Below are 18,571 nucleotides of genomic sequence, written 5' to 3'. Positions count from 1 at the left end.
AGATAGATAGACAGATGATAGATAGATAGATAGACAGATGATAGATAGATAGATAGACAGACATACAGACAGAGAGATAGACAGATGACAGACGATAGACAGACAGACAGATGACAGACGATAGATAGATAGATAGACAGACAGACAGACAGACAGACAGACAGACAGACAGACAGACAGATAGATAGATAGATAGATAGATAGATAGATAGATAGATAGATAGATAGATAGATAGATAGATAGATAGATAGATAGATAGATAGACAGACAGATAGATAGATAGACATACAGACAGAGACAGACAGATAGATAGATAGATAGATAGATAGATAGATAGATAGATAGATAGATAGATAGATAGATAGATAGATAGACATACAGACAGACAGACAGACAGATAGACAGACAGATGACAGACGATAGATAGATAGATAGATAGATAGATAGATAGATAGACAGACAGACAGACAGACAGACAGACAGACAGACAGACAGACAGATAGATAGATAGATAGATAGATAGATAGATAGATAGATAGATAGATAGATAGATAGATAGATAGATAGATAGATAGATAGATAGATAGATAGACATACAGACAGACAGACAGATAGACAGACAGATGACAGACGATAGATAGATAGATAGATAGATAGATAGATAGATAGATAGATAGATAGATAGATAGATAGATAGATAGATAGATAGATAGATAGATAGATAGATAGATAGATAGATAGATAGATAGATAGATAGGACGGACGGACGGACGGACGGACGGACGGACGGACGGACAGACGGACAGACGGACAGACAGATAGATGGAGCAGAAAATACATCATGTGTAATAAAATCAAAGAGTCTGGCCGTCTGATGCTTTGAGAATTAAATAGGAGTTCTGGAAAATCTCTATATCTAATAAGCTAAAAACTCAGGAAAGTCTATGCCATCCCCACAACTCTTATACGATCAAATCAATCAACTAAATGTCAATTTAGAGCCTATTATCTAATAGTCGGCCTCCTCCTAGGATTACTTATCCAGATAGTTACAGTGCCAAGACATTTATATTTTATCTGCGTTCATCCGGAGGCAATATAGTCGACGAACATCGCGGAAGACACAAGCCTGAAGGAGTAAAATGAAAAAGTGACAAGCGCCTTCAATCTTATAAAATAAACATTTGAAGTTTGAAGTGGGGGAAGAGTTAGTTGGTTGTGAAAACAGAAGATGATGGAGAGAGAATAATAAGAACACTCTAAAGACTCTCTGCTGCTAATCTCAAGAGTAGCACTTAGCATTTCCATTTGTTTATGCTAGCACGACACTAATCTTGTTTATAGTCCATATACAGATGCCTGTGCTCCACAAGCTCAAAATGAACGTATTCAACAATAACAGTGTCATAAGCGCTCAAGATGAAAGGAATTTTAATATGCTTCGCTTTGGAGTTCCAGCACAAAAACCACACTGATGTCAGGGATTTAAGAAAGAATACGAGAACTACACACTTCAAAAAGTATTTTCAAGGACCTGAAAACTAAACAGATTTTTTTTTTCTACCTGTCTGTAACCAAAACCAAAACACAAATACTCCTTGAGAATTCAGTTTTAATAATCTTTTCTTTCTTTTCTGTTTTTAAATGTCTCTTTTCAACTTTTAAACACTTCTTTAACCCTCTGGGGTCTTAGGTGTTTTCTGGGCCCTGGAGGTGTTTTGACATGCTCTGACATGTGTGCTTATTTCTGTAACTTATAACATTTCCATGGCAAAAGTCTGATTACACTGTATTCAGCACAAACTCTGCTACAATAATGTGAGCAGCATGTGTGTAAGATTTTTTTTAGTTTTGATGAAAATGCCCAGGGGGTTAAAGATTAAAGGAGGATCCAAAAATGGAATGATACATTTCAGGCACATTTTTAAATTAACATGCACAAATTTTTCATGATAACTAAAGTTTCACATACTTACTACAGTTATTATCACTACATAGACTAGAACAGTGGTATAAGCCACCACTTTCATCAAAAATAAAGAAATTAAACAACATAAGAGAAAGATGTGTAAAGATATATTGAAAGTATGCATACTCAGATAAGGGGAGAAGTCTGCTATGGGACTCTGACTTGAGTATTAAATTTGACAAAAGTTTTACATATATTAAAAGTATGGGAGCTTGTTTCCACCACAGAGTAAAAGATAAAAAAGGTAATTGTGCATTTTTATATCTCTCGCAATTCTGACTTTTTTTCTCAGAATTGTGAGATATAAACTCACAACTGCGAGTTATAAGGTCTGAATTCTGATATATAAACTCGTAATTGGTAAACTCGTAAAAGAGTTATAAAGTCCAAAATGTGATATATGTAGTCATAATTTTGAGAAATAGTCAGGATTTTGAGATATACTGTAAAGTCGCAATTTTGACTTTGCAATTATGAGTTATAAAGTCCGAATTGTATAAAGTTGCAATTCTGGGAAATAAAGTCAGAATTTTGAGATATAAAGTCGCAATTTTTACTTTCTCAGAATTGTAAGATATAAACTCGCAATTATGAGTTATAAAGTCCAAATTGTGAGATATAAAGTTGCAATTCTGAGAAATGCCAGAATTTTAAGAAATAAAGTCAGAATTTTGAGATAATGGGCCCTATTTTAACCATCTAAGCGCATGGAGCGCACGGAGCAAGTGCACTTAGGGCGTGTCCGAATCCACTTTTGCTAGTTAAGCGACTGGAAAAATGGTCGGCGCACCCGGTGCATGGTCTAAAAAGGTTGTCCTTATTCTGTTAATGAGTAATGGGTGTGTTATGGGCATAACGCAAAATAAACCAACCGGAGTCTCATCTCCCATTCCCTTTAAAAGCCAGTTGCGCTCGCACCGTGGCGGATTCGCTATTTACATGGTGGAATTTGCAAGCGGCAAGACTGAACGCTTCTCCAGAGAGGAAACGGATCTGCTTGTGCGCGAGGTTAAAGCGTGCAAGCAGACCATCTACGGGACAAGCCGGATTCCACCATATCTTTATGTACACAATAATAATATTTTACATTGTAATCCTTTTATTTTTAATATTTGGCATGTTAGTGTGCTGCTGCGCGTCTCAGCAGAGTGTACGCGCGTTGTGGACCGCCTATAGGCGCACATTACTAACGCGCTCTTTAAATAACAAAAAAAATATTGTGCCATTGACTTTAGACCAGGGTTTTGTCTATTTCAGTTGCCTCAAAATAGCAATGCGCCAACACACCTCGTTTTCAGACCAGCAGCCCATGGGCGCACAAATATCTGCAAATGCATTTGATCTTTAAAGGTGCTCTAAGTAACTTTTTTACCTTAACTGAACAGCTTCGGAGTCATTGGAATGGTTATATTACTTATTTTGGGTTGAATGGTGGTCGTTTCGCACCCCACTGGTGCCCGTGAGCGGAAAATACGCACTTGCAACTTTGTCTCGCGTGATATCAGGTCTCGCGATGTAAACAAGTGCAGGACGTGAAAATGATAACTGCGTCAGGCTGAAACTAGCAAAACACACTTGCGTCGTGCTTGGTGCTGCATTGCGCCGGGTGTATGATAGGGCCCATAAAGTTGCAATTTTGACTTTCTCAGAATTGTGAGATATAAACTCGCAATTGTGAGTGATAAAGTCCGAATTGTGAGATATAAACAATTTTTAGAAATAAAGTCAGAAAGTCGAACATTAAAAAAAATCGTGTGACCCCAAACTTTTGAACGGTAGTGTACATATACATTTTATGTATGAAATGAGATCACATGGGTGTATCCCATTTATAATGTTTTTGCCGTAGAAACAATGAAAAATATTTCGTTTTCATGGAAAATTTCTCTCTTAACTACAGGATCAGTCCTTTCACCCAAACTCACCTGATGCCACTATGATTCCAGGAGCCGACTCTCTGCTGGCTATATTTCCAGATGTGTACGGGTTTGCTGATACGTGCAGGTGAAGATGCAGGGAACAGTATGGCTAGAAGCAACACGCACAAAAAAAAAAAAAAAAAAAAAAAAATGTCATCCAGATCAAACAGGGTCTCTAAATCGATAAAAACCCCAGCCTCCACTAAACTGTCATTGTGCTTGGCCTCAAATAAAATCCCATTAAAAAAAATAATAATAATCCCATAACAGCAAAAAGCTTGTGAATTTTTTTTCCCTCCAAACATTAATTTTGATTGGAATAACCTTTAGTGACACAATTCTCATTATAAGTCTGGAAATGCCAATGGTAAGCACATGTTGCAAGGGTTGTTTAGGGGTTTATTAAAACTTTGACATTTTCTAACAAATAGCTCTGTAATGGATGGTGAAGGCATGGGCACAAGCGGGACCATTAATTAGTTGAGTTTATCAAAGGGTAATTATTTTTGTTTGCATTTTTGGGGGGGTTGCGCATGCCATTCACAGGGGATGGATAACATCTCCATGGAATGAAATATATGTCTTGTCATTTGCAATGATGACGTAGACCTATTCCAAATGCCCATGTCCACAGGAATACACTTTCTGTTTGCATATTGTTAACTTCTTTGTTTTTGATTGTGATGAAGATATTGTGCAAAATATGATCAGTTATGACCATATCTAGCTGAGTGTTTCTTCAACAACACTTTTGGCTCTGTATAGACCTTTAAAAAATATCACCAGATGTGTTATGTAAATCATTTATTAACCTACGCCAACAGAGGAGAATACATCAATATAAATATGTGAATTGTTGTTCATCCTGATTTCAAAATAAAAGTAAAAAATGAAACCCTCGATATGAGTTTGCTTGTTTTGATGCCCACATGTTCTTGTTCAATATTTTACAGTGGCTGTAGCATTTCTATCGGACGAATATGAAATATTAAGTGGACATTTGAATTACATGTTGTTTGGCCAATATTAAACAAGGATTTGATCATGCTATCAAGTGTAACAACAAAGTTTGGCACCCTCTGCAAGCATTTTTTTTATTTTTTATAAAACGTAATGTACATAAGTTGATTATGTTTATATTATGTATATTACATATGAATTTTAAGTGTTATTCAATTCAACCATATAATTACTTGCTTTTTATACTTTTTTGAACCAATTATTATTGCCTCATTGTTATTACATATGTATTTTAAGTAATTTTATGGGCTATTGTTCATTATTGTTTTTGTAGCTATTGGTCTATTTTTATTACCTCAAAAAAATATGATCTAATTACTCAATTAATCATCAAAATAATCGACCGATTACTCGATTACCAAAATAATCATGAGAGACAGCCCTATATTAGTTAAAACATTTCAAAACGCACCTGCACTGTTTTGCATTTTGTGACTTTCAGTTTAAAATTCTTTCTTTTCCTGTCATATCGTCATTGAAGATTTCTTAAAAATAGTATTATATACTATTTAATATCGTCTCATTCTCATGAACCCAATATCGTGTATCGTCTTTATAGCTTTATAGCATTTGGTGATGGAAACGACGATGCCAGAATTTATATATTTTTTTCTCCTTGCTCTTTCAAAGGCTAATTTCATAGCTAACATTTTATCTATAAAATTAAACAACATTTTCACACCTTTTACATAATTTGACAAAATTGAAGCTTGATTGGAGATGACACACAATAAAATATTCTGTTCACAAATGATAGGCTATTTATCTTAATCTGTCTGCTTTCCCCCACATCTCACATTTCAAGTATGCTCCTTCATTGACACTCTCCTTGGTAAAATAAATAAATAAATAAATACAATAATCGTAAAAAGATTAAAAAATAAATTATTAGGGCCAAAATTGTTGGATGTTATGTGAAATGACAGACATAATTTAGGATCTGAATTTGTCTAATAAACCATTTTCACACAATACATATTGAAATGAGTTAGTATTTTTAAACTCTTTGTTCCTATTATCATAGTTATATAAAAAAAACAATTCGAATGATTCATATTGTATGATTGATTTTCATATTTTAAGATTGAAAGTCTGGCTCTGGAACAAAGAGGCAATAAAACAAGCAGCATTTGAAAAGAAGCAAAACATAAATAAATAATGAAGGTGATGTGATAAAAATAAAAAAATCCAAGACAGACTTAATGTGATATTCATAAAACAATGATTATAAATATATAAATCTGTTAGTTTTAATAAGAATCAACCCAAACTGCCTGCAGTTGAAGAAACACCCAGCCTTGTTTAATATTTCAAAAGATAAAATCTGATAAGTTGGGTGTTGGAAAGAGCAATGACCTCATAAAGCTTATCTATGAATGTCAAATTTGGACAAATCTCTTTCTGTTTTCCCACACTTCCACTCACCAGTATGCAATGGATTGGGTTCCCTCTGAGATCAGCCGAGGGAGCCTGCAGGAGCCTCCAGTCTCGGCCTTTATTATAGGTTATATGAGTCTTCACCTCATTATTTATCTTCTTATTGGCCAGGAACATGCCTTTTATCCCTGCCACCTAGGGATGGGAACAAGCAAGATAACGAGGAAGAGATGCACCACTAATAATCACATCTGTAAAGTTACACCATTTCAATATTTCCACCCATAGGTAAACAAGCCGCTTTTATTACTTAGTGTCCCTGCACTAAACCCAGCCAAGAGAACTTCTCAAAAGCTCTGTTCCTAGTAAAATATATATATCGGAGTGGAATGAGAGTATGTAAGGGAATGAGAAGGTAATCCATGTCCATCCTGAACAGAAGTGACATCTCTTCAGGGTCAGGAAGCACTAGAGAGGAGAAGAGGCAGCCCGGGATGGGACTCGGAGGACACTCGCGATTCAATAATTGATGAATATTCCAATCTCGCCGACGGCTGAGATTTTAGCATATGTTACATGGGGGTGGCGACCTCAATCAAGTCACCGGACTCTTCAGCCTATCCGAAGGCCAAATGTGATTTTATGGGGGTTGCTATCATCAACAGTTTAATTATTTGATCAGGAGATAGCTTGACACCTGCTGGCCTCTGTTGCAATGCGCCGTTCCATCTAGAGGTGCATGAATAGAGACCTGATGGCGTATTCTTCAAAGAGACGAGCGGTCTACACCCAAACCCTAATCACTGGCTCCACTCCTATCAGACCCAATTGCAGTCCTATAAAAACTTGCGAACTTAAGAACACTTCAAAGCCCTACATGCTCTCAAACTGAAAGATAGCATGTAGCATACAAGTTTGAAAACAAAGTCAAGCAAGAGTAGATTTAGAATTGGAAACAGGTTTTGTTCAGACAGGCGCAAAATATTTGTTGCTTAATCCGTTTAATTGTCTGTAGCCTGAACAGAACAAAAACATATTGAATAATTACAAACAAATAAATACAAACCCAAATGAAATCTGAGTAAAATTGGATGCTTAGAAATGTGTTAGAAACTGGTTTCTGGTTTTTGTGATATAGTAATTCAGTAATTTATATTTATATATAAACTGAAACATATGCATATTAGTGCTGTCAATCGATTTAAAAAAAAAAAATTAACTAAATTAATCAATTTTTTTTTTTTGTGATTAATCGTGATCAATCACAATTAAAAACACTTATGTTTTTAATTTATTTTATAATGTAATAATTTTACGGTTAACCTCCAAATTAATGTAGAAATAGCATAAAGACAGTACTATTACTATTTATAGTTTGATTTGTTCTTTGATTAACTTTAATGACAGTTTAATATTGCACTTTAACATGGTACAAAATATGTTATGAAATTAACACGTCAATGGATTTCACCTATACATTTAGATCCATATAGACAGCATACTGCTTTATTTCAAGGTTCCTAACTGCTCCTTGTTTAGATAATCCACTGACAATTATGTAATCAATGCCTGAAAAAAAAATGCGCTGCTATTAAATCAATTAGCACTACAATCAATTAGCATTAATTAGCGTATCCAATTTGCTCGTGCTTTTAATATCCAGGGAAATTTGAACATGAAGCAGTGATATTGAATCAGCAAACACCTGTGCAGTGTGGAAACCGACTAAATGACACCGTTCTGTTTTAGAGAGGTACCTCATACAGATCTATCATGACATTTCCCTCTGGACCCATACTGCTCATGACGTTCTCCAAAGCCAGTGTGTAGTAAATGCCTCCGGACTCTGACACATACAGGTTGTAAGTGTCATTCTGGTTCCACTCTTGAACTGCCGCCACGACCCGGTTCTCATCTGTACTGATCACATGCAGATCCTGGGAAAAAAGGGAAACACGTTTCATAAGACAGATCTCAGTGATTTATTGGACGAAATAATGTTTGGCCTCTGCTTTAATTCAAATATTTAAATACAAGTCCATAAAGAAAGTCAATAAATCAGACATGGAACGTTTTATAATAGGTTATAAATGATGCACTAGGTAGTGGATCACATTCAGCCCAGTGTAGCTGCATGAGTTTTCAGTTTTGTATAATAATGTGGGTAACACTTTAGAAAAATGGTCAGGAATAATGCAGTACAAATGACTACATCGACACTTCAGCTACTATTATCAACCAATATGAAAACAAGCCTAACTAATCAGTAAGCAATAGCAAATTTATGACTAAGATCCTTATTAGGTAATCAATTACTGAATGAGATTAGCCTCATTAATTACCTCATTCAACAATGACAAATTATGAAGTATTACCAATTAATTACAGCCCGTTCTCATCCTAGGGCGTCATATATTGACGCTTTTGACATTTCGTCGACATCGAACGCACATGGCACCCTTTAGCGTCAATATGAGACGCAGATAGAAATGGGCCAGAAGGCGCCTCCTAGTGGTCTAACCCTAACCCTACACTAGACCTAAACCTACCCATAACCGAACAAAGCTCTGTGCGTGTCATATTGGCGCTAAAGGGTGCCATGTGCGTTCGATGTCGACGAAATGTCAAAAGTGTCAGTATTTGACGCCCAAGGATGACGCCGTTGATTAATTACTAATCACAACATTAACATGTTTCAGAGACATACTTTTTAACTCTGAACTATGGATGTCACTGTGAGGAATTTTTCACAACGGTATATAAACTTGCGACAACACCTGTATTACGCTATCAATATGCTGGGTATTGAATTTGCTTTTGAATCTGTGTTCACTTTTACGAATTTGCGTGCATTTGTGGATTTCCGTGTGTTTGGATTTCTCGCGTGCATTTGTATGGATAGCCAAACATATCTAAAATGCAGATATTACTGCAGGTTCTGTGGTGAAAACGGCTTAACTCACACTTGTACTACAGAACATTATATTTTGCGGCGTCTTTTCGTCTAAAACGCCGTAAAACCCGACATTTTCTGGACACCAAGCGTTTGGTTAATGGCGAAATATGGCCTGTTTGGCGTTCCATACATTTGTGATTTGGTGTGCAGGTGTGGATTTCTTGAGTGCTTTTGTTGTTATCATTGACGCTCAGGATCTGTTGCGCACCAAATCCTCCGCCATCGTCTTGTCAGTCAACTCTCTTTACTCTCGTCATGTAATTTTTATCAACATTTATCAACAAATAAAATAATTGAATTGTATAAAACAAACAGATGCCATTAACCAGACCAAAATAAAACAATTATATATAAAAAGTACACATAATTAGGAAGTCAAGGTTTTAGTTTTTCTAACAGTATCTCTGTGGTTATTGACCAGCTTTACGTGATACGTGAAATCTGACCCCAACATTGTGTGCTGTATGGAACAGAGCAAACACTTTCAGTTTATAATTCCATTGTCCGTTGTCCAACTGAACTAAATGGTGTATATATACATATACATATATGGTAATGTAACTGCTGTTGTGTAGTAATTTTTCTTTTCTATCTAGCTGATATCTGAAGTCAATAAACTTCAGTTACATTTTATTCACTATGTTTCCCAATGAAGTCCATGACTAAGCAACTCGGATGATTTAACAAATCCGCTCTGTCTTTTTCTTCTTCAGAAAGTAAAAGCAAGCCTACAAAGTTTCTTTTAATGTTCAAAACATCAAAACACCTTTACCTTTCTTATTTACATTCATCAAAGGAGGACGACTTTAACCTTTAATGTGATTTTTGCCTCTAATCAAGTTAGATTGAATATGAATGTTATTGCCGGGATGGCAGGGGACAGCTGGAGTGCATTGGCGGTTTCACCCCACTGAGCTGAATCCGATTAATAATCAGTATCAGACCCAACACTCACCTGGCTTGTTTTGCTCAAAGCTCCGGCATACGGCAAATATTCTTATTAGCCTTAAATTGAGCTTGTCAGTTGGGCAAATGCAACAAAACCACATGCTGGCATTTCATCTACCCCAGACCGCGCAAGGGTTGCTGGATGTGTGCTTTAAGGAGCGCCGAGAGCTTGATTGAATAAAACATGTTTAATTGTCATGTGAGCGCAGCAGATTTTAAGCTTTGAATAATAACACAACATCCTGAGAGGCGAGGGACCGCGGTAGCATCTGCGTCTCTGAATTCACTCGCTCAGAAGTAAAAGCCTGCCAGATGCCAGGAAAAAAATATATAAAAATCTAATTTTGTAAAGGTTTGAAGCTTCAAAGGCTAACATCGAGGGACATGATGATCTGGGTCTGAAATAGCAATGTTTGTTTACTCTGTCACGGTGTGGCAGATTCCGACTTCGTGTCGAGCAAGTGTGAATGAGTTACCCTACCTTTGGAAGGGTGTATTTGGGAAGCTTCATGGGTGTAAACACATCTCGCCTGAATGACACATAGTAGATTGGCCGACCACCGGTTGACACCTAGGGTAATGGAGGGATCACAAACAGACAGGACAAGGATAGGTTAGAAAGAAGTAACACTTCGAGTGCCACCGGATATTGGTCACATATTAGGGCTGGCTATCGGCGATATGTTTGCCACAGTTCAGTGATAAGATGATTCGATCTAATTACATGATTAGATCAGTTGAAACAGTGCCAAATGCATAACACTGAATTTTGGAGGATTAGTTTCTATCTTTGCTTCACCATAAACCATGTTTACACCTGGTATTATGATTAAGTGCTATTGAGATTAAGTGCTTAATACAGGGCCCGAAATATTCAAAGGTAGCTAAAATGTTATGCATCAACATTGCATTTGTCCAGATAGCAGTGAAGGACCGTCAATAAAACACCAAAAAAAAAAATTGAAATCTTATGAAATCATTTGGAAAAGTGCAAACTTATAACTGAAGGTCATTTAATGAAGGTAAATGGCTAAAATAAAAGAGAACTTTGCTTGAAAATATCACGTTTATGCTTAAATTAAAGCATTGTGAACATTGCTGAATAATTGAATAAGTGTAATAGAACTTTAGGAAATGCAAAAGTATTGATATATAGCCTAAATATCAATGCAATATTGTAAGAAAATATTTATTGCTACAGCCATACCCAAGTGCATTAATATTGAACTTGTTCTGCCACGGAATAAAAAAATAAACAAGGTAATTGCGTCTTTTTATCTCACAATTCAGACTTTTTATCTCTCAATTGCGAATTCATATCTCACAATTCGGACTTTATAACCGCAATTGCAAGAAAAAAAGTTACAATTAATTAATTTATATCTCAAAATTCTGAGTATATATCTCGCAATTGCAAGTTCATATCTCACAATACAGTCTTTACTTCTTTCAATTGCGAGTACACTGTAAAAAAAAAAAAAAGTTGCTGACTTAAATTTTTAAGTACAATTAACTTGGATAAGTCATTACAACTTAAAATTAATTAAACTGACAAATTAGTTGAATCTTGTATAACATGAAAAAAATATATATTTTGATGAGTTAAAGCAAAGTAAAAACATGTTGTCATAAGGTATTGATCATATAATATTTTACTGTGTATTTAACTAGCAATTCTGACCTTCTCTCAGAATTGTGAGGTATACTGTAAACTCACAATTACTAGTAATAAAGTCTGAATTGTGAGATATTACGGAAAAAAAGTCAGAATTGTGAGATAAAATCTCACAATTACCTATTTTATTTTTTATTCTGTGGAGGAAATGCATTAAGCATGTGGCATGCATTAAGCTTCATTCCATTATCTATTACTAGTCAAAGGTACTAGTCCCCTCTATACATTACTCACCTGGACAAACACATACTCATCTTGGACCACCAGGGAGTTGGGGTCAATGTATCCAGGAAAAGGTTTGCCCTTGTTGGCATCTGTGCAGTTCTGAAGTTTACATGTGACATACAGAGCCTCTGCAACAGGACAAATGGCAGAAAGAGATGAATGTATACTGCGTTTCCCTCTTGCCTTAAACCAGATGATAGGACACTATGAGAGGATGTTACTCTGAACTGAAAGCTATAGGGGTAAGGAAGCCTAGGGGTAATTGTCCAAGGCCCAAATGTGACACTTGTTTATTTATTATTATTTTTTACAAATTAGTCTAAAAAATTATTCAGTCTAAAAAAAAAAAAAAAAACACATTTAGGTCAACTTGCCATTTGTTTCCAAGCAATTGTGAAATTTACTAGCAATTTCTGAGTGGAAATTGTTTCAAAATAAATCCTTTTTTATGTTTCTCAATATAGGTCACTTTATGGTATGGTTACTGTCAAAACATTTAAATCTTACTTTTACCAAGTAAACTTTTTTATTATGAAACGAACCCACATTCAAGTGTTAATAAAAAAATTATGCATTAAGCTAGAATAAAAATGTTATTTTGTTTAAAAGCAGAGGCTGTTCTTTCTCTTGATATATTGCATGTTCAGATATTCATAAAGCAAAAGATTCGTGGCGCCATGAAAACTTTGTGAAAATGGTTAAAAATGCAGCGGCGGCTGGCAACTTTTGTTGCTGGCGGTAAAAGAGTTAATCTCAAACGATCTAAAAAAACTTCACACAACTTGACAGACTGTATTTTAAGGGACCATATCCAGAAGAACTGACAAACGTAACTTCTCGTTCTGTCCGTCTATCGGCAGGAATAGGTTCAGCAGACAAAAGACATACTCAATTTGTGCAGCATGTTTATTACGGATGACAGATACTGACAGATAGATTTGCTGGTGAAGAACTGTCCATTTTGCATTTTGACGTGCAGCCTATTTTGAACCCTCTAAGTGTTGCCTTGGGCCGTGTTTGAATTATAGCTTATTGAAATATAATCAAAGCACATCAGACTTACGGGTTTCTGAGATGCTGGTCTCAAGGTGAATCAGGCCTGGCTCTTTATCAAGGCCCAGTTTAGACCTAGAGAGCCCAAAGGAAATAAAAAACAGAGTTTTTTAAAATGGGCTTTAAAAAAAATAAAAAATAAAAATCCTTTGTGTTTCCATATAACAACAGATGGGTCAAAATAAGGGCATTGTTTTTTTTTGTGTCAGCTATAAGATCTGTGTTCTCCTCCCATAGGAGCAATATGGGTTAAGGTGGGAAAGTACCATCAGAACACCCTGTCCTGTTAAGCTCCCATTTCCATCTTCATCTTTCTGTGTTCTCTGACAGAAGCGAGAAGCATATCCCGACATCATTAAAAGTAAGCCCTTCTCATTTGCTTCCCAAGAACACCCACAGGCAGCGCACATCTCTCTCTCTCTCTCTCGCTCTTTTTAGTGTTGAAAAAAATCATTGTTGCATGAAATATTTATTTGAGACTGAAAAATCAGAGAGAGCTGCTCCAGTGAGAAAGCTACAAAGGTAGAAGCAGACTAGCTCAAGACTTTATCATGACACTTAATGGAAGTATTGACACTTTCACAAATATAGCATCCATATAGCATGTACTGGGATCACCCTTAATATTTTAAAGACAGAGCAGCAAATTCACACAAAAAAAGTTACGGAATTTCAGCTTAAAACCCGCATAGTTTGATCGGCAATCTATTAATATGCAGAGTGGAGGTTCACTCTGAATGGGCTTATTTGCAAAAATTATAAATAATGAGCGGACTGTACAGATCCCATTTATTGTGCGGATGGATGGATGGATGGATGGATGGATGGATGGATGCACAGACATGAAATATTGATTGGAGCTTAAATTATTTAATGATCTAAACAGAATATTATGTTACAGTTTCCACACAAAAATAGTCCATTGCAATGTACAAACAATCAAACTGAACTCTTCTCTACGCGAGTTTCAAGTTGCAGTCACTTAAGGCGAGACACGGCAGGCAAAAACATCGTTTTTTTTTACTGGTCAAGTTTGAGATTTGGGGATATTTGTCTTCAATAACATGTCTTCTTTCAGACTTGTGTTGAAAAAAAGTCCGAAATACACATTTAGGTCTTTATTTTATTACACTTTGTCTGTTTGCGTCTGTAGATTTCTCATAAATTCAACAAAAGTTCGCGTTCTTAATCAACGTGCTGCTCCGCGATCTCTGCCGTCAGCCTGTCATCAGAAGCACCGTTAGGAAGCTCTCTCTCTTGTGTACAATCCTGTCGGATCCAAATATGGTCATTTCCTTTTTATCAGCAACCAATCGTGAAAGTAAAAGGACTGAATGCGCAATCTCATTGGCTGATGAAAAATCTTTAAAGCCCGTTTTCTCAAAATGACTTTTCTCTCATACTCCAAGTCCGAAATCTCCACTTCAGTAGCACCTATATACACCAAACTTTCCAGACTTGTACCTAGTTATATTATGAAGACATTTACAGAGGGATTTGTAAATATATTATTCCTAGCCTGATTTATATAACATTTTATTCCAAAAAACATGGCGAAAATCATTTTTTTAAGGCTATTGACAGTATTTTCTGATTTACAGGATAACAAAAGTAGATATCCATAAATCCCTCTGTAATTTTTTTCCCATCTAATATGTGAACACAATGAAAAAATAATTTTTAATCTGGCTTTATCCAATACTCAGATATCGTTTTTTAAAATATATACAAATTAGTGCATATTTGATTAGATATTGCCTGATTTGCATATTTAAACATTAAATTACAGAAAACTTGTAATACATTTTTTTCTCATCTTAATGTAGGTAATCAACTGGGAAAGTTTCATGGTGATATCTGCTAGTTAAAAATTTTACCCTATTCACCTGTAGTGTCTCGCCTTAAAAATGAGTCCGCAGTGAAATGATGACGGTAAGCATGTAAATTTCAGGTTGCTAGATGGCGCGATTGACCAATCAGAATGGAATATTCCTTCAGTGCCCGCCCATTTTTCAGCGACCTTGGTTCCGAATGTATTGGTTTTTGTTTCCATTCATTTTTCCCATAGGGATTTTTAAAATGTCTTTGTAAAAGAGCTACAAGCAACGAACCAAACAACCACCTACGAGGTGAATCACAACAGCAAAAAATAATTTGGAAAATGGGACGATAAAGGCAAAATATAAGAAAGGGAAAGAACTATGATCCCATGTAGCACTGCGAAAGACAACTGAATAAAAGAAATGATCCATGTTACGCATACAAATATTAAGTACTTTGAGACCAAAGTGAAAATGACTATGTCATTCGCAGTGCTTCATAGGAGTGGGTCGGTGCTAAACTGTTCTTTTGATGCAATTTATTTGTCGCGATTCTATAATTGGTGGAGTTTTCTCAGCAGAATCAAGGTTAATGTAGTCTTCAGCAGGAATTCCACTGTTGAGCATGGTTATTTAAAAAAATAAGTGAAATAATGTGGGCTGATGGCTTCAACAAAAGCATATACCATTATTTAACAACCTCAGCTCACAGTAGGTCTGTCTTTAAAGGTTTAGGAGTTATCGTTCAAAATCAGTCCCCCTACGGAGAAAATTAATGGGAATGCCATCCTCTAAAAAGGCGCAGACATGACATTGCATCATGCTGGTTTAAATACATTGCCGTTCTTTTCAATGCAAACACGCTCCCATTATATTTAAATCAGGCTTATTATAGTGCTTATTTAGAATTGTATATCAGCATTTTGTCTTACGTGATTCTCATCCAAGATTGTTCAGGTACCTTCAGTTATATTTCATTACCTTACAACCTTGCTAACTCAAAAGAATGGCTCATTTTCAAAGATCTACTACAAGGAACTGCTATAGGCTTCGATTTGAGATCAATAGTGAAGGTGAAAGTAAAGGAGTTCCTGACCTGTTCAATTCCACCAAGACTCTAAATCTATGCGGGCATTAAGCCACACCGGATCTAAGTTCCTTTTGAAGCGCTGACAAATACAAAAGTCCATTTTATCCATTCAAAGCTCCATTCCTTCAATCATCTCATATTCTGGCTGTGACCACGGCGGGTTCTCATCAAAAGGGACGATCTAATTTCACATGGTCAATAGCTACCCATTTGTAAGGGTTATGTGTTTCATCTCACTTCAGATAATAAGACTCTATATGTGAAAGTTCATTGAGGGGAACTTGTGAGGGTAGATCATTACCAGACTAAAAATAACGGTACTGCAGGCTGACTCTCTGATGTTTTCGCTCTGTCCCACTTTGACTGTGCTTATGCAAAAATTCGAAACAAAAATGTCCTCAAAAAACAAAACCCTTCTGCTTAATGACTAGATCCGAATTTGGATGGGACATGGCAGGTGAAAAACAGACATGATCAATCAAAAACTGACCAGTCAGTCGAGAGTATAAATTGTATTTGTGATTTGTACATTGAACGCACTATTAGTCACTGAGTCCTTTTACTCGCTTTACCTGCTTTAGTTGTGTTAGTGTGTGTGTGTGTGTGTGTGGGAGGGAGGGGGACAGAATCTTCTTTGTTTCTTATCAAAAATGTAGCATTTATTTATGTTTTTTTCATTGAATTTAACCATTTGACACATTTTTATGCACACACAAACATACACGGGTTCTTATAAAAATGTAGCATTTATTTCGTTTTTTTTTTTTTTATTGAATTTACCCATTTTTATGCACACACACACACGTTTTATATATATATATATATATATATATATATATATTTATTATGTCTTTTTGGTCTCACTTTATCATTAGTTAGCAAAAGAAGAAAAAATGTCAATTTACACATAAAAAGGCATTTAATACATGTGTGATATGAAAATAGTTATTTTGTCAATTTCTGCAAGATTCAAATCTCTACCAGATTAATTCAATAGATGAAAATTAGTTCATTTATTCACTCATCGATGCGAATGCCAGATGCTGTGAAAATATTTGATATGACTTTATTTTGGAATCCGATTCCTTTGTACATTATTTAATTTAATTTATTTATTTATCTATTTATTTTTCACTTCTAGACACTTTTTTGTCCCTGTGCTCAAGATTTAGTGGAGATTATATTTAGAATATTAAATAAACTTGTCTGAAAGAAAATCCATGCCCCCTTTTCAGTTAATTCAAGCTTGTCCACTTGAGATAAACACAAAATCGAATCACATTTAGAATTTATTTCTCAACCAGTCTCTTTAATCACCACAGTCTAGACATCTATTAGCCATCCTGATCAAGTTGAATAAGCTTTATTAATGACTAAATCATTTGCAACATTGCAAATGCAGAATCCGACTCAGTAACAAGGTCTAATGACAACGTTCAGAACTTCTAAAGTTTGGACGTGAACCTCGAGATGGAACACAGTGGGGAAGATCACATCAGGGTTGAACAACAATCCGTGTTCTTTAGTTTATTCTTATCAGCCACACAATGCAGGAGTTCAAATGATTGATGTTCCACATGCAGCAGAAGGAGTCACACAGAGAGCTTACCAGTAGAATTGATTGGGCGTCACCCGCTCGTGAACAAGCTGCCATCGACGGCCAAACTCAACCGAGCTGTAGAGCTGAGGACCAAATAATGTGTTAGCAGAGTTATTAGTATGAACATTTCTGACACTTCTGAAGGTACGTTTAGTTTAATCTTTATTCTTATCATTAGCTCTGTTCAACAACCGCATGCCTACATAGGCAGCTGTCTTCTAAGTCCACATTATCACTATTATGAAACCTTGCAGCAACTCCACGCACTACACAAAATGGAAGTGTGATTTCCATGCTGATTTCTACCGATTTTGACATTAGCGTGTTGCTAAGCTAATGGCATGATAATCCAATATGCATAGAAATACATAATACACACAAATATTGGTTGAAAATATTTTTATCAATCCTTTTTTCTTGAATGAGATACTATCAGTATACACTACTTTTCAAAACTTTCGGGTCAGTGTTTTATTACATTTTTTTTTTAAAGAAATAAATCCTTTTATTCAGCAGAGATGTATTAAAATGCTGAAAAGTGATAGTTAAGACATTTAAATAGCTGTTAAACTGTTAAAATATTAATTGTAAAATATGTCATATCAGTGCTGTTATTTTGAACTTAATATTCATCAAATAATCTTAAAAAAAATAAAAAAAATAATAATATATATATACATATATTTTTTTTTTTTTAAGATTATTTGAAATATATATATATATATATATATATATATATATATATATATACATATATAAATATAAATACAAATATATATATAGGAATAAACATTTTAAAATATATTACAATAGGGAATTTTTCTTTTAAATTATAATAACATTTCACAACGATATTATTTTTTACAGCATTTTTGATTGAATAAATGTAGTCTTGATGAGCATAAAAAAACCACAAAA

General features: G+C 35.3%; 1 protein-coding gene across 3 annotated transcripts in view; it reads right to left on the bottom strand.

Moving 5' to 3' along the window:
- The window catches only part of sorcs1 (sortilin-related VPS10 domain containing receptor 1), a 218,114-nt gene that overhangs the window by 36,933 nt on the left and 162,610 nt on the right, over window positions 1-18,571 (bottom strand). For all 3 annotated transcript variants that reach the window (XR_014603923.1, XM_084096285.1, XM_084096286.1), the window contains exons 5-11: window positions 17,663-17,736; window positions 13,154-13,218; window positions 12,100-12,218; window positions 10,672-10,761; window positions 8,044-8,223; window positions 6,335-6,481; window positions 3,896-3,998 (exon numbers count right to left, since the gene is read on the bottom strand). Coding sequence is in view for 2 of the 3 variants with exons in the window: in XM_084096285.1 (XP_083952411.1) it covers window positions 3,896-3,998; window positions 6,335-6,481; window positions 8,044-8,223; window positions 10,672-10,761; window positions 12,100-12,218; window positions 13,154-13,218; window positions 17,663-17,736 (778 nt within the window). In the remaining variant the exon portion in view is untranslated. The remainder of the gene's footprint in view (window positions 1-3,895; window positions 3,999-6,334; window positions 6,482-8,043; window positions 8,224-10,671; window positions 10,762-12,099; window positions 12,219-13,153; window positions 13,219-17,662; window positions 17,737-18,571) is intronic.

Source organism: Abramis brama (assembly GCF_963993115.1).
Source record: "Abramis brama genome assembly, chromosome: 2".
Classification (NCBI taxonomy): domain Eukaryota; kingdom Metazoa; phylum Chordata; class Actinopteri; order Cypriniformes; family Leuciscidae; genus Abramis; species Abramis brama.
Note: the sequence above shows the minus strand (reverse complement) of the source record. Positions and strands in the feature narration are given on the sequence as shown.